Source organism: Hirundo rustica, chromosome 16 (assembly GCF_015227805.2).
Source record: "Hirundo rustica isolate bHirRus1 chromosome 16, bHirRus1.pri.v3, whole genome shotgun sequence".
Lineage (NCBI taxonomy): Eukaryota > Metazoa > Chordata > Aves > Passeriformes > Hirundinidae > Hirundo > Hirundo rustica.
The window spans coordinates 15,184,135-15,199,623 of record NC_053465.1 but is presented as its reverse complement, the minus strand read 5'-3'; the positions used below and the strand labels follow the sequence as shown (position 1 = coordinate 15,199,623).

The window sequence follows — 15,489 nt, the reverse complement described above, 5'->3', positions numbered from 1 at the left end:
ATGCAAGAATTACTTCTGCTGTAGAAATGGATGAATAATCCTATCTAGGGAATTTTACAGAAAATAGTTTTTTTTCTTGCATTGTGTTATCTTTAAGAGAACCGAAGGAACAGGCTGGTCTGAAGCAACAGAAGGGGTTTTTCTATTTTTTTCTTCATTGGTCCAAATCTTCCTTTTCATCTTCTGATACAACAAATGCCATGCTTCTACAGGAATAAACTGCAGTGTTAATTGAAGTTGATATGAAATACTAATTTAGACCTGAGTATGTTTTCTTAGGGCTATGTTGTTAAGAATAAGAAATTTTCCTGGACTAGAATCAAATTTGCAAGAAGTTTTACTGGTAAAGCTGTAGCAAGTTTGTAGAAGATTTTCTGTTTAGTCAAGGCCAAAATGCCATGAGTTTTGGTTTTGGTTGCAGAAATGAGATTCACTTTGGCAAAAGGAAGACACATTTCAGACATTAATTTTACTCTCCTTGAAAACCTCCAGCAGCTGTCATGCAGAAAGATGTTCCCAGACAAGTTGAACAAAACCAGTTTGTGTCTACTTGACCTGTCAGTGAAAAGCTTCCAGATTATTGCTGGATATTAATTGTGTCTCTCCCTGTCTTTGATTATAGCTTCCATGATGTTTCAATATTTTGTCAAAGTGGTGCCCACTGTGTATAGGAAAGTAGATGGTGAAGTAAGTACCTTTTTCCCTGCTACTTTGACAAGTGAAAGCCTTCACTTTCTCCTCATATTCTTGATGCTGACAGTAACTGTGGATCCAGGTGTGTTGCCAGTTGTATACCAGAGGCTGTAGCGTGCATTTGCTACTTGAAACCCCCAAGTGTGGAATTTGGTAAAGAAACTGGGATACAATCAGCTTGGATTGTAATTTGTATCAGATAACTTTGTAGGCGTGATAGAACATAATTTAATTTTACAAAAACCCTGTTTAATTTCTCTAAGAATAAGATGAGTATGAACAACGTGTAGAAGAATGAATGGCAGAGCACAGAAGAATGCTGGATGTTGATCTTCATTTACATGAAGATAGGCTATCTCTGTCTTTCTCCACTCTCCTGCCTCTATGTATTGTTTTCCTTTTTCTCACTCTGGATTATTTATGGCTTTCTGTCATCAGTGCTATCTCCTGAAGCATGCTTAGCAGGACTGAACTTTGGTAGAGGATGGCATAGACTCTGGGTTGAGAAGGACAGCTTATGCCATTGTGTGCCAGCAGAGACCAAATAGTCCAGCCTGGGTGTGATGCATTCCTCATACTATGGGCTAGCTGCAGCTTTAACTGGTAGCCTATATTAAAATAGACCTGATAGCAAATACCTGATCTTGACAGAGGTCTTCATGACTCTCTCTAACCACTGTCAAGCTGTCCACATGGACAGGGCTGCACTAATGTTGTTCATTACACTCATGTTTTAGTGGTCTTTCCTATTCCCTGTTAGCAAAACAATGGTTTGCTGTGTTTGTTTCCTGGTAGGTGGTAAGAACTAACCAGTTCTCAGTTACACGACATGAGAAAATAGCGAACGGTCTACTGGGAGACCAGGGTCTGCCTGGTGTCTTTGTGCTGTATGAGCTTTCACCCATGATGGTGAAGCTGACAGAGAAACACAGGTAAGACATTTCATTCTATTTCATTCAACCTTCATTGATTTTTTCCTTTTGCATAGCTTGAAACTTCATCCTCACTTAGACATGACAGTGCAAATGCCTGAAATTCAGGCAAACCCCTTCCCAGCCAATGGAGAGGAAGAGGTGCTCCCCCATGCCCTTCCTTTCCATGTGATTGGTTTTTTTCTGTGGCTATGTGAAGCATTGTAATCCAGTTACAAGATGGAAAAGGAAAGTGGTGCAAGGAGCAGAAGTGTGATATAGTGGTTCTTGGTTCAGACTTCTAGTGGGAAGACTAGATTTACAGAGCATACTTATTTTATCAGCAGCACCCACACAGTCCAACTGGTTTCTTACTCTGCCTTTCCTATAGCTTTTCTACACCTTGCAGCCAATATGGAACCTGTTATTCTCTCTGGGTTAATGGCTAGCATGCAACTGCAGGGGAATGGAAGGGGTTGTAGCTTTCCAATCTTTGAGGTTCATAATGGGAGACAGAAAATGTCTGTATCTTAAAATGTATTAACATGTGCTTAGGGATTTAGTTACTGTGTGATGTGACCTGTTATGAATGCTGTGCATTCTCACTGGATAGGAATGAATAATGTCTTAAGGATTAAAAGCCCATCTTTTAAGTGTATAAATTCAGTACTTCCTCTTAGTGCTGCTGACTAAAAATAATAGTGACAAACTCCATTCTTTAGCCAACAGGGGTTAATTGATTCTTTAATCTGAGAATTGTCAGCTGTGAATATTTAGGCAACGCATACTTATATGGTATGATGAACATTATTATCATTATTAGTTAATTGTAACATACCTGACACTGGTATCTGAGTTCATGTTGGTTGTTCAAATTCTAGGTCCTTTACTCACTTTCTCACTGGAGTTTGTGCCATTGTTGGAGGCATATTTACAGGTATTGCACCTTTCAATCATTTTGCTTTCTAAAGTGTAAACATTTACTATCTTAGGCCTTCTAAAGTCTGCATGTCTAGTAATAAATCCCTGTTCAATGAAAAGAGATTATTTTAGCCTTCAGGAAGTGATACAGCATGTTCTGCAGAGCCACAGGAGTGGCATCAGACTGAAGTTAGCACTGGGGGCTTACAAGATGCTGTAGACCTGTTACAACATTAGACCTGTAGACCTGTCATAATATTTCATTTTGTTGCTCTACAGGACATTACATTTTCAAACAAAGCTGTTCTTCACAGACCATATGAAAGCGTCTGTACTTGAATTCTTGGCCAGCTTGGGTCTGTAAGCAGATAGTTGTTTTCATGTGGAACCAAGGCAGTAAAATCTGTGAACCCAGGCTGCCATGGGCATAATATATGTCTTAGATATCAAACTGTGCTCCCAGACATAGGAGCTCCAGCTAGTGTTCTGCAAGAACTAGATGGGGTCTTGTGAAGAGAGGCTGCTCCTGCAGATCCATCTGCATATCTGCACTTCACTCTCAGTGCTGGCATCTGGAATAGCTAATCAGTATCTGCTCAGCTCTGTGCATGGGAGCAGCCTTGGTCCAGCCGTGCTCTCCAGGTGATAATACAGGGTGCTCATAGTCAAAGATGTGGGTATTAAGGGCCAGCCTGAAAATGTGGTCAGAGACCTGAGAAGCCAGTTTCTGTGTCACATAACATCTGTATCACATACCTATAACATCATACCTTTATCTGCAAGGTTTTCCCATCGTCGGAGGTGTCACAGTGCTCTGTTAACCTGATATTGTTAAACAGAATTTCTGTCTGCATTAAATTTTGTCCTATTCATCTCTCTGATTTGAAAAATCATTCAAAAATTACTTTCATGTCAAATTCAAGTGCCCTTTAGCACTGACTAGGTTTGACAGCCAATTCATGTTTGCTGCCATACACCACGCTCAGACTCTCTGTATTCTAGAGATCAAATCAACTGGTGGTCAATAAGGCCAATTACTTGTACCAGCAATAGTGTGGCAAATAGGACCAGGGCAGTGACTGTCCCCCACTGCACACTGGTGATGTGCCTTGAATCTTGGGTTCAGTTTTCGACCCTTCATAACAAGCAAGACATTGAGGTGCTGCAGCAAGTCCAGAGAAGGGAATGGAGCTGGGGAAGAAGCTGGAACATAGGTCTGATGAGGAACAGGCAGGAGTTCTCAGCCTGGAGAAAAAGAAGCTCAAGAGGGACCTTCTTGCTCTCTACAACTACATGAAAGGAGGTTGGAGCCATGTGAGGATCAGTCTCTTCTTTTAACAGGAACAAGACAAAAGCAAATGGCCTCAAGTTACACCAGGGGAGGTTTAGATTGGATATAAGGGAAAAAAAATTTGTCATGGAAAGGGTTGCCCAGCCATGGCACAGGCTGCCCAGGGCAGTGGTAGGGTCAGCCTCCCTGGAAGAATCTAAGAGACATGTAGATATGACACTGAGGGACATGGTTTAGCAGTGGACTTGGCAGTGCTGGGGACAGTTGGATGCTATGACCTTAGAGGTATTTTCCAACCTAGATGATTCTATGCTATTCTAAAGTCACCTCTGTAATAGTGTTCATGGAACAGTATCAAATTGATTCCACAAGTACAGATAATTTCAGGGCAAAACAACCACACAGGAATCACCTGAAGCATTACTCAAAGACCAAATATTTAGTCCAATAATTCCATATTATATAGTAATAAACAGAAGATTCAATTCCCATTTTAGCGGCAGTGCTTTCTGTCATATTGAAATGTATGTCTTTGTATACAACCAAGAAATAATTTACATATTCCTTTGACTGATGTTTTGAATAAAAGAAAGAATATGAAGCTTTATAAAACTAAATCATTGAAAAAAGGCTCCCTAGCAGCCCTTGTGTTGCCTCACTGGCAGGAGCTCAGGGTTCCAGCCCTGTGAAAAGCTTGGTGGTCTGGGGTACAGTAGACCCAATTCTGAGTTTTTCTGTGGCCACAAACAAGCACTGAATTAACAGGCTTCTTCAGGGCTGGAGAGATTTGGGGGAAATACTGCAGAAAGAATTAAAGGCAGCGGTTTGTATTGTTTTTTGTCTGGTGGGTTTACATTGCCCTCTCCAGTGAAGTGCACCTCTCAAGGGCAGCATATGGTACTTTCAAGGTTGCTGTGAAATGAGCAAGAAGTGGGAAACACGCCCTTTGCAAGCTGAGTCAAGGCAACAATGAGGCGTAAAGATCTCCACATCAGCTTCCTCTCCAAACTGTCCTCAGTCACCAGTAAACACACGACTCAGCCTGTCTCTTTTACTTGCGAAAAAGGGATGTTTTCTAGAGAAGCATGATCACCTCTGTCCTCCAGGCTGGGTCTTGTCTGTCCTGAGGAGATGAGGACTTGACTATTCTAAGCAGCAGTAGAACCTTTTTCTGTGGTGGACCTGGGATTCCTTTCCTCTTGACAGCAGGGTTTGTGTTTTCTTCCTTGGGAGTTGTTCTCTCTTTGAGGCATGTCTGACTTCATCCATTTTTTTTTTTGCCTTTTAGTTGCAGGTTTCATTGACTCCTTGATATATCACTCTGCACGTGCCATCCAGAAGAAAATTGAACTTGGGAAGACAACATAAGCAATAAGCTTAACATAGTAAGCAATGGCATTTACCCATTTAAAAACACACAAAAATAAAACCACAAAAAATCCCCAAGCCTCTAAAGAGAACTAAACAGGCTCTTTGAAACACAAGTGATCTGAAATCGCACAGGAGAAGAGGTTTGTGATTTCCAGATGGCCCTAACCACTCATATGTTACTGTGCCCTCATTCTTTGCCCTTAGTCTGTGGATGGAACAACTTGAACCTTGCTGCTATAAAGATTAGCTATCATATCTGGCTCTGCAGACCCTAATGTCAATCTCCTTTTGTGTCAGTCTGTGTTCCTTCAGTTCTGTTCCCCTTCCCAACAGAGATGCTGGAGATACTCCATTCTGTTTGACTCTAGGAATAATGTACTTAATTGTCAAGAGACCTGTAATGGATTGAAGTTGTCATCACATAAGCCTTCTAGCAACACCATCAGGGAATCAGGGATTTTTAATTTTTCTTTTCTTTAAAATGTTTCTTTAAATTTTCTTTAAAATGTTTCTGGGTGTCCTGATGCTGTATCCCATCTATTGCCTTGTAGCCATCCTGGGGGGCATGGGGAGCCTAAGCATTTGGGACCTGCTTTCTGTGCCAGGGGAGCTCCCAGTTGTTCTTCTTATGAAAGATGCAAGTTGATGTTTCGGGAAAAAAAGGTGTCTGGAATTTTAATTGATTTTAATTGATTTTTTAAATTGGATTTTTTTGCCATTTCCCTTTGGTGTATATTTTTTAAATGAAGTCCATCCTCTGTTGTTCTAGTAAGGCATATGGAGGAATAATTAAATTACTTGAACTAATCCTGATACTGAACTGGAAATTAGAATTAAAAGACATATTGCATTGTGGCAAAGTACATAGAGATTGTGATGATGATCCCCCTTTTTTCTGTTATATCATCTACACAATTGAGTATACTGCTTGGTATGTAAAACTATATTGGGAGACATTTGAAAATAATGAGGAAAAAATATATGTGAATTCTTGCCTTATTTGATGTAAAACAGATTGATTACGCTTAAATCTCAGATCTGGATTTGGTTTGGTATGACTCTAATCTTGGTCCAAGCAATTGGATAGGCACAGGATCAGATACTGCAGAGAGAAAGCTTTTTTATAATTCATTTAATTCATTTTAAAGCTGGTTTTGCTAGGTGGTTGGTTCTTTTAATTAGTTGAACTTACCTATAAACCAGGGAGTCTAAAAACTGCTGTTTTTTCAGCTGGGGAGAGAAGCAATTTGTGGTGTGGGTAAGGAGAATGATTATCTTCAAGCAAGAATGTTGAAAAGCAGGTTTGTTTTAAATGTATTTTTTACAAGTATATTTAATGAATACAGTGGGTCAGGATGAGGAAGGGAACATTGTATTCATATGTTTCATCAGGAACAAAAAGTGGCCTGAACAGTTTCATTGCTCATCAGTGCACTCAGCTTTGTAACTAAGTTTATGAGTAGTCAGGAGAGGAATATGAATGGAAGTAATGCAGCAAGAGTTTAACCCAGACTGAAACAGTTATCACTGTTTCCTATCAAGGACTGGCTTGTCCTTGATAAGAAAACCAATTGCTTGTAAACTGGAAAAACATTGCAGATCACTGCCCAGAGCACACCTGAGAACCTAAAGAATTATGAAGGGAAGGTGAAGGTGCAATACTTGTACTCATCATGGGAAACTGGAAGTAGTGGAAAGAAGAAATCAAAGCTACAGAAATGGAGATTCTGCATGGAGAGGCAGAAAATTAATGAAGCTAGTAAGTAATACAGGCTTCTGCTATCAGTAGGAAGGATATGAGTACAAGAGTTCTGGTGATTTTGAGAGACTGAAAGCCCACGTGACCAAGAATCATGATGAAGCTGAGTCTGAATCAAGGATGTTAGTGATTGAAAGTGATAAAAGACATCCTGCTAACTCTGCTCTGGAGGAGAAAAACCTTTGGGGAGCTCATTCCCCAGGGTCTGCAGTCTTGTTCTGCAGGGAGTCATGTTCTGCAGGGGTGCCCTTTTTAAAGTTGTAAGGGGTCAAAAAGTAAAGGAAATGGTGGTTCACATGTTTTCAAAGTTTATTCAACATAAGATCATTTAAAATTTATTCAACTCTGTTGTCTTCTGTCACCATGATTGATTTTTTTTTCCCTTCTTCCTTGATGCAGTTTAAAAAAATATTCCCTTAGTTAAAGACTGTAAGAATAAAAATCTTAGTAAAAAACTGGGCAGGCTGAGGGGGGCATCTTCCTTTCCTAAGAATAACTACAAGCCTCTCCCAAAAGCCATCTGTGGGTGGAAATACCATCTCTGTCATGCAGCCAGCCACATTTGACCAGCTGCTGTCCACCAGTGGCTTCGCAGCCCTGCAGGGCCACATACAGCAGCTCACAGGCTCCATGCCCACCTCCGGCCCCAACATCTCCCCTTTGTCCCTTCCAACCAGCATAGACGGAACTGTGCCCACCCTGTGTCCAGCTAAATGCAACATCACTGCTGCCATGGGAGAATGGCACCCATAGTACCCAGCTGACCAAAACCCTGCAAATCGCAGGGTCTGTGAGCCCGGTAGTGGGGTGGAGCAGTAAGCTAAAGAGCTAAGACAGCTGCTGGCAGTGCCCTTTGGCCCATTCCTGGCCAAACAGCCTGGCTCCAATTTCTTGGAAATGCATCACTTGTAGAATACAATCCTGCCTTCATGTGCCCATCTCTCGATGAGGCTGAATTCAGCATCAATGTCATGAACTCCCATCCTGCTTAAGGCTCTGGACCAATGGGGTTTTTTCCAGTAGTGGTGCCAGTTCCCTTCACTGTCTGCTCCGAAGCCAAACATGGAGACCTGTGCACGTGCCAGCAACAGCCAAGGCTGTGTGGACGCTGGGGCGTCCCGCAAGCATATGGACAATCAGTGCAGGGGAGTTACAGTGGCAGCATCTGGTACCATTTGCTGTGCTCACCTGCTGGCAGTTGTGCAAGGTAAGGAGCAGGGCTGTGAAGCCAGTGGAGGGGTACCAGCCATGATGCTGTGTCCATGGATGTGCTTGAGGAAAGCTGGGCCCAGGATCAACACCTGAGTGGGCAGTGGAGTAATCAGGTGCTCTCCATGCTGGAACAGGACAGCCAGCTCAACACAGTGCAGCCCTTGGTTCTCTGCCCAGCTGAGTTCTGCCTGTCCCTAAGGAGCTGGAGCCCAAAGAGCTATTACCTTGCTCCTGTCAGCTTTGATAAATGTTTAGCTCTCATGTGCTGCAAAAGCAGAGGCGAGTAGTGATCGTGTAGTATACGCGCTGCTGAGGGGACCCATTTCTTTGCAAAGGGTATCCATTGTCTGCTAGCACCCAGCCCTCATCCCTTAGGCTCGCCCAGCAACACCCCCTGTATAATTCATAAAGGTTTTGTTTTATACTTGAATAACTTTTGGTGGGCACAGACATATTTATAACTTTTGTTAGAGCTCGCATTGCTAAGTCTTTTGCTTGGGCTAGGATTGGGGGAGTCAAATGCGCTTGAGTTACTGGGTCGTCTGCAGGATGTAGATTTCCCATAAATTGGGAAATCCCTAGCCCAAAACACAGATCTTGTTGAGTAGCAATTGAATTTTCAGTCCCTGGCACTCTGCATAGGATTTCCATGTCGATTCAAACATCATATATTGCACTGTAGTGCACAGCAGTGTGGCTATCTACTTCATGTCATATGGAGTCAGTTCAGTAGCAGTTATAAACTAAAGCACATTTGCAACAGCGGGTGACCCTAGTCCATGTTTAGCAGCCATTTGGCATAGCTCTGAAAGGGTTTGCCAATTAAAGGGAACATACTTGTCAGGTATATTGCCATTGCCTCATAAAAATGGGAATGATGCAATCTCTTCCCCCACCCCACTGACAGCTTTTTAATGATGGTAGATACCTGGGTACAGAAATTAGTTCAGCCCCCTCTCTGCTTGTTATCACTTCCTGCTTTACCTCCACCCAGAAGACAACTGGGTCATGTGTGGGGGGGTGGCCTCCAACTGGAACATCAACGGGGCTGCAGCCGAAAGAGGCAGGCTTGCAGGGGCTTGTTCTCTGAAGCTGGTGGCAGGGTAGGAATTTGGGTTCCCTCTGTGGGTGTCTCGTGGCTGTAGATGCAATGGTGCTGTGGCAGGAGCAGGACTGGCTGCAGGAGTGGAGCCAGGTGCTGGAGTGGTAGCGTTGGCACTTCCTGGTTCTGGTTTATTTCCTGATATGATGTAATAAAAACATCCAGGCATCTGAGATTACATCATCTGAGGCCACACCCCCGTGTTGCAGTGGCGTGCAGGCCTGGCCGGTGGAGGCGGGGCTGTGGGTGCGGTCTGTGGGCTGAGCCAACCAGCTCCGGGCAGGGGCAGTCTGGGCGTTTGCATGGTGATGAGAGATGTGGGGTGGCGGTCTCGGCAACGGCGTGCAGCCGAGTTATGTTTGCAAACTGCAAATCATGGCGGCATGGCTCGGGCTGTAAGCAGCTCTGTGTAGCTCAGGAGTGAGTTAGTTCAGCATGGCTGCTTTGTGGCACAGACACTGGGCTTGTTGGCATTGCATAACACCTCACTGGGGCAGGAATGGGGCTTTTTTGCGGCGCCGGGATTGGGGCTTCTCGGAGGCAAAACACAATACTCCCACAGGCACGCGGTATTCCAGCTCTGCCCAGCATGCGGGCACAGGCGCACCTCTTGCTGCTGTACCGGTATCCCACCACCTTCTCCCATACTGCTGTGCCCTGGAGCCCTACCATGTGAGTAAATTGCGTAATCTGGGTCACTGTCTCCTGCCGCGGTTTCTGAGTCCGCGGTATTTCAACCGTGTGGTGGGATTGCGAAATCTGGGTCATTGTGTCCCACCACGGTTTGACTGTCCGCCAGGGCCCTGCCATGTGGGGGAGAGGTGGAAAATGAGTCTCCAGGGAAGGCGTTCCACGGGGAGGGGGCATTCAGGGCGGCACAGCCCCGAGGGGAAGAGATTTCATCTGGCCACCCCGTCCGCAAGGTCAGCCGGGTTCCCAACCCTCTGCTGTCTCTTCAGGCGTCCATTTTTCTGCATTTTCATCAGTTTTTAACAGTCTCATCGAGTCTAAAGTAAGTTTCCAGGGCTTGATAATTTTAATTTTTGATCCCCCCTAGAGACAGCTTTAATTATAAATTGTCCAGTTCATGCCCAAGTATTCAAGTCAAGGGTAGCCTCTTTAGTTGTACCAAATCCATTGTCCTTAGCCCAGGTTAGTAAATTTCCCACTGCCTCTAGATTGTAATCAATTTCCCATTCTTCTAAAAGAGCAAACCATACCTTTAGGGTTTGATGAGATTATGAGATCCATCCTCCCATGGCTCCGATGGTTGTTTTCTTCTGTGTTCAGAGGCAGGTGCAGAAGAATTCAAAGTTTAAACGGTTTTCGACCACAAAACAGCTCTGCCACTGTTTTTTGTAGCTTTTGCTTTTTCCAGCTCCTATGCTGCTTTTTTGTCTCCTCTGCTACTATGCAGAGCTAGCTGTTGACCTTACACGGAGACATTACGTGTAACTTGAGGTCCATGGATTGGAGACTGTTATAAGTCAATATTACATTATTGGCTTTTAACAAATATTAAAATGAATACTATATGTATAATGTTGGAAAACTCTGCTGTATTAATATAGTTCCTTTTATTTCTATTAATGAAACTTAGAAATGGCAGTGTGATGAATATATATATATATATCTTAGGCTATAGATTATATTAAAATAAAGACTGCTTTTGTTCATGTAACCCAGAGAATAGAAAAGATACTCAGAAACCCCTCCCCCCCACATTCCTGGGTTATCTTATCCAGATGAAGATGGTGGTGACAAGAGCTACAGGGGAGGAATTTCTTGGACCTCTGTTATCATGGGGTGTGAGACTGGATGGAGCCACCAGAAGACTGATGGGCATGATAAAATGGTTGGGTGGTGGAAGTTGAAAATGAGCAGAGGAACATCTAAACTCAGGAGGAATGTTTGTATCATGCATGGGGATTTATGAATATGCAACAAGCTGGTGCTTTTAAGGCAGAAGCCTTTGTTAGAGTGTGTGCTCTTGGCAGAATGCCAAGCCACCCAACCATAATTGTTTATTCATTTAATTATTTGCTTTATTTTTATTATTGTTTCTATTATTATTGTTATGGACAATCAATAGCCAATTTAATATAAAGTTATTTTGCTGTTTTAAAAATAACAATCTGAGACAGCCACAATAAAAGAGACAACCTCGATCCCGGGTTATCGAAGTTGGGTGATGGCCACAACTGAACCAGTCCTCCCCGTTTGCAAGCACTTAGATTCAGTGGGCAGGTTTTATACAGTTTTTCTTCCCTGCGGCAGTTTTATTGTTAGTTCATGTCTGCCATGCATATTCATGTATTTTCTTTCTCTGGCCTCTTGGCTTCGAATGCTTCTTCCTGGCAGAATCGGCGCTTGAATGGGGTTCTGAGAAGTCACCATTGGGATGCTGATAGCGACATCTTTGGGTCTTCCTCCTCTAGACTGGTATCATGTGTTAATCACCGGAGAAGGCAGTGGACCCTCCCTTGATCAATGGGACATCTCCGGTTTGGCCATTCCTTTTGGTTGTTAATTTGGACTTCGCCCTGCCATTGTCTGGAATCTCTATAATTGCAAATTAGTCTTGGCAAGCAGAAAAGTTTCCACAGTTTTGTGGAGACCTTCTGCCTGTAATACAGTTTATAGGTTATAACATATAAAACACAAATTTATCTCAAAACATATATCACATTATTATTTCTATTAATAAAAAGACAATTCGGCAATTGTCTTTTTATTAAACTTTTTTAATTTTACCAAGAAAGTGAACTTCATTTTCACAGAGACAGATGCATGACACAGACTTCTTCTGAGTCCTGGGCAACAGCCAGTAACCCACTTTATTGTTCCAAGCTTCTTTTTATAACCAGTTTGAATTCCCCGGGCTTGGGGAGCCTATTGGTTGGGAATCTCTGCACCGCCCAGATCTCTGGCCAGTGGTGTATCTGCATCCAGGGCTTAGGTGGGGACACGCAGGTCTTTGTTCCCCTAGGGACTTCTAGAACAAGCCAGGTCAGCTGAATTAGGTCTCTTATGATCAGACTCATTATATCCACCTGTAAACCAGCTGTATATTGCTACAAGAGAGGAAGTCAAAAAAGACTGGGTGAACGTACCAGAAAGCAGAGTGGAGTCTCGGAAGTGGGAAATGTCATGGGAAAGTTGAGTGGGCAAAGGACAGTGGGAGCCTGGCTAAAGAGTTGTCTTGGTTTGAAAGACAGGTATCTGCTAGGGAGGGGCAGGACATCTCTAGGAATGGGGAATTCCAATCCCCTCCCTCCAAGTTGTTATAATTTAGAAATTTAAAGGGGCTTTTCAGGCAGAGGTATGGGGAAAGGAATAACAATTCTTTACTAGTAAATATAACAAGGCAAACAAGCAACAACTACTACAGCATTAATGTGATACATGACCTAAAGTTAATTCATGTTAGGTATTGTGATGTGTAATTAATTCGCATTAAAATGTGGTGATATGTAATATAAAGTTAATCTGCGTTCGGTTGGACTTAAGAACCTAAAGTGTGTTTAGGGTTAAAGAAGAAAATAAAAAGCTAAACTGCAAGACGGGGACGCGGGGGTTGGGGGTGGGGAGGGTCCCTGCCGGGAAAAGCCTCAGGACAACCAACAAAACTAAAAGAATGGGAAAAATGGGAAGATTGGCCGTGTCTGCCCCGGAGATGGGTGTGCTGACGATCGAGTGATTAAGAGGGGATTGATATCTTGTCTGTTCCGGCCCGATTTAACATTTTCAAAACCTTCTCCGGACCCGGCAATCATGACATTGTTCTGCCCCCAAGAACCTATTCAACCGACCTGGGACCTGAACATGAATACCTAATGAAGCTACCACGAAGCAAGAGCGCTACGGTCGCCGTCCACTCTCAGCAAAAGACTGTATAAAAACTGGCGACTCTGGGCACACTTTGTGAACAGAGTGGATACGGAGCGATAGAGTCCATTTCTGCGTTCACCCAGTGCCGAAACCCCGGGGTTCGGCGCTGTTCCTTTTAATTGTGGCTGTTAGAGACTGAATTTAAGTCTCGAAATAAAATTCTGAATTTTGATTTACGGAATTGGGCTTGTTCATTCATTACAATTAATAAGAAACAGAACCAGCAACCTCGAGGGACTTTGTTTCACAAAGCCCGGGGCAGTCTGATCTCTTGGGACTCCGAGAGCACCAAGCTGGAATGGTGGAAACTCCCGGACTGGTGGCTGGAACAGCAGGATGTCCCCGGCAGGCAGGGTGGATGTCCCAGCAGGGCAGGGGGGTGCAGGGCTACAGCATAGCAAAAAGAGCAGTGCTGAAGAGGCCACGACAGCCAGACAAGGCTGGCCCAGCTCCAGCAAGGCAGGCAGAGGAGTTCAGAATTCCTGGGCACATGAGCAGATGATGGTAGATTCCCAGGACCAGACTTTCTGTTGACAGTGGACTTCTCCCACAGCGAGCAGCAGCTTGGTCATCCTCTCTGATGCCCAGAGCAAGAAGAGCTCCCAGCTCCCCCAGCCCTGTCTTTTTCCTGCCCCAAGACTCTCATGATCTCCCCGCTCCTGACTTTGGCCACCTCCTTTGTGTTGGTCAAGCACCATCTAAGCATCTTAGCAACTTATGGGGAAAAAAACTCTCTAAGACAAAAAAAAAAGAAACAAACCTAACCCCCAAAACCTTCCCTGACCCATCCTTTGCCTTTTGGACCACTCTGCCCACACAGTTCAGTACTGGTTCAGCTCCCTGATGGTGAGAATCAGGGGAAAGGATCAGAAATCTCAATGATTGGGAAATGCCAAATGGTATGAACTGCCAAGAATATCCATTGGGTCTGGAACAGCTTCCACACTAGGACTGAACCAGAGAGCTGGGACTCTCCCCAAGAGAAGTTTAAGAACAGCAAAAGCTGTTGCTATCTAGAGGATCTAGGGTGGCCACAGGTACCTTGTAGGGCAAAGGAGTGTTTCCAGATAGAAAAAAGTCATTGAGGGAGAAACTGAATTAATACACTCTCACTTCCCCAGCACATAGTAGAGAATTAATCTGGCAGCTTGGATTATGACCACACTGTTTCAGTTGTATTTTCCCATTCACCCATGTCTCTGCTGCTCTCTTTCTTCCAAGTACCATTCCTTATTCATCCATTCACTGCAGAGTAGGTCCACACTGTCCAAATAGTACCACAGATAGGACTTACACATGTTATAAATGCATATTATATAGTTGGCCTTTTCGCAAATATTAAAATGAATACTGTATGTATAATGTGGGAAGACTGTACTGTATTTTCTTTTATTACTAGAGTTTAGAAATGTGATGAATGTATATTTTTTAAAATTATTGTAACATAGTGTTAAAAGTAAAAGACTGGACTTTGGTTGTTTTTTTGGGTGTTTTTTTTGTTTTGCGGGGTTTTTTTGTAACATCTAAACTGGCTAAACCAGAAGGTAGGGGGAGTCATCCTTCATTCCTGCATGGAGATTGCTGACCAAAAACTATTGAACTTCTGTTATCCAAATGAAGATGACCAAAACCCTGGGAGAAGAATTTATGGGACTTGTGCTATCAGACAGAATGGAGCCACATGCAGATGTGAGACATTAAATTGAAGAATTAGGGATTTTAGGAGAGTTAAGATAATAAGTTGCTGAATTAGCTGAAGTAGATAGGTAAGCTTTATTCACAGTTAACAGAAGCCGGATATTAGATAAGATATCCTGGATTTAGTAACTCATTGCTTGTCAGCTTTATGTTTATGTAGCTGTGCTTGTAATGAAAAACAAAATGTGGTAAATACGATATAAGATAGCTGCAGACTTCCTGCTTAAAAGACCCATTGAACACAGGAAACTGTAAGTTCTACCAAGGATTCATTTGTCACAAATGCATTGAAAAGGTAGAAAGGTCAGAATGAGGAAGACTCATCTTACTTCCTCATTTTGGGTGACCCCTCCCCAGAAGACAACCCCGACTCATTTTAAGCGGCAAACTACGCATGCTTAGTGGCCTTTTTTTGCCAATTAGCATGGGAAGCGAGGAATGGGAGGTGACAGGCATATGAATAGTTATTTGTATGTTGGGTATTCAACACTTTTGTTAAAATAAGGGCTTTGTAATTACCTGTGAATTTCACAGTGCTTGTTAGGGAGCTATCCCCAATGTGCTGCCGGGCTGTAATAAACATACACTATCTAACTTTAAAACTGTTAGAGAGTTAGATACCCATCACAGTGGGTATCGA

At 43.2% G+C, this 15,489-nt stretch overlaps 1 protein-coding gene across 5 annotated transcripts in view; it reads left to right on the top strand.

Moving 5' to 3' along the window:
* Positions 1-14,203, top strand: part of ERGIC3 (ERGIC and golgi 3) — a 33,427-nt gene extending 19,224 nt beyond the window's left edge. For 2 of the 5 annotated variants that reach the window (XM_040080402.1, XM_058422758.1), the window contains exons 10-13: positions 623-687; positions 1,489-1,625; positions 2,486-2,541; positions 5,105-6,167. In XM_040080402.1, the coding sequence (XP_039936336.1) occupies positions 623-687; positions 1,489-1,625; positions 2,486-2,541; positions 5,105-5,184 (338 nt within the window). In that variant the 3' untranslated portion in view covers positions 5,185-6,167. Of the gene's footprint in view, positions 1-622; positions 688-1,488; positions 1,626-2,485; positions 2,542-5,104; positions 6,168-6,417 lie in introns of those variants that run through there. The other 3 variants (XR_009208380.1, XM_058422759.1, XM_058422760.1) reach the window with 3 other exon arrangements.
* Positions 14,204-15,489: the final 1,286 nt, after the last annotated feature.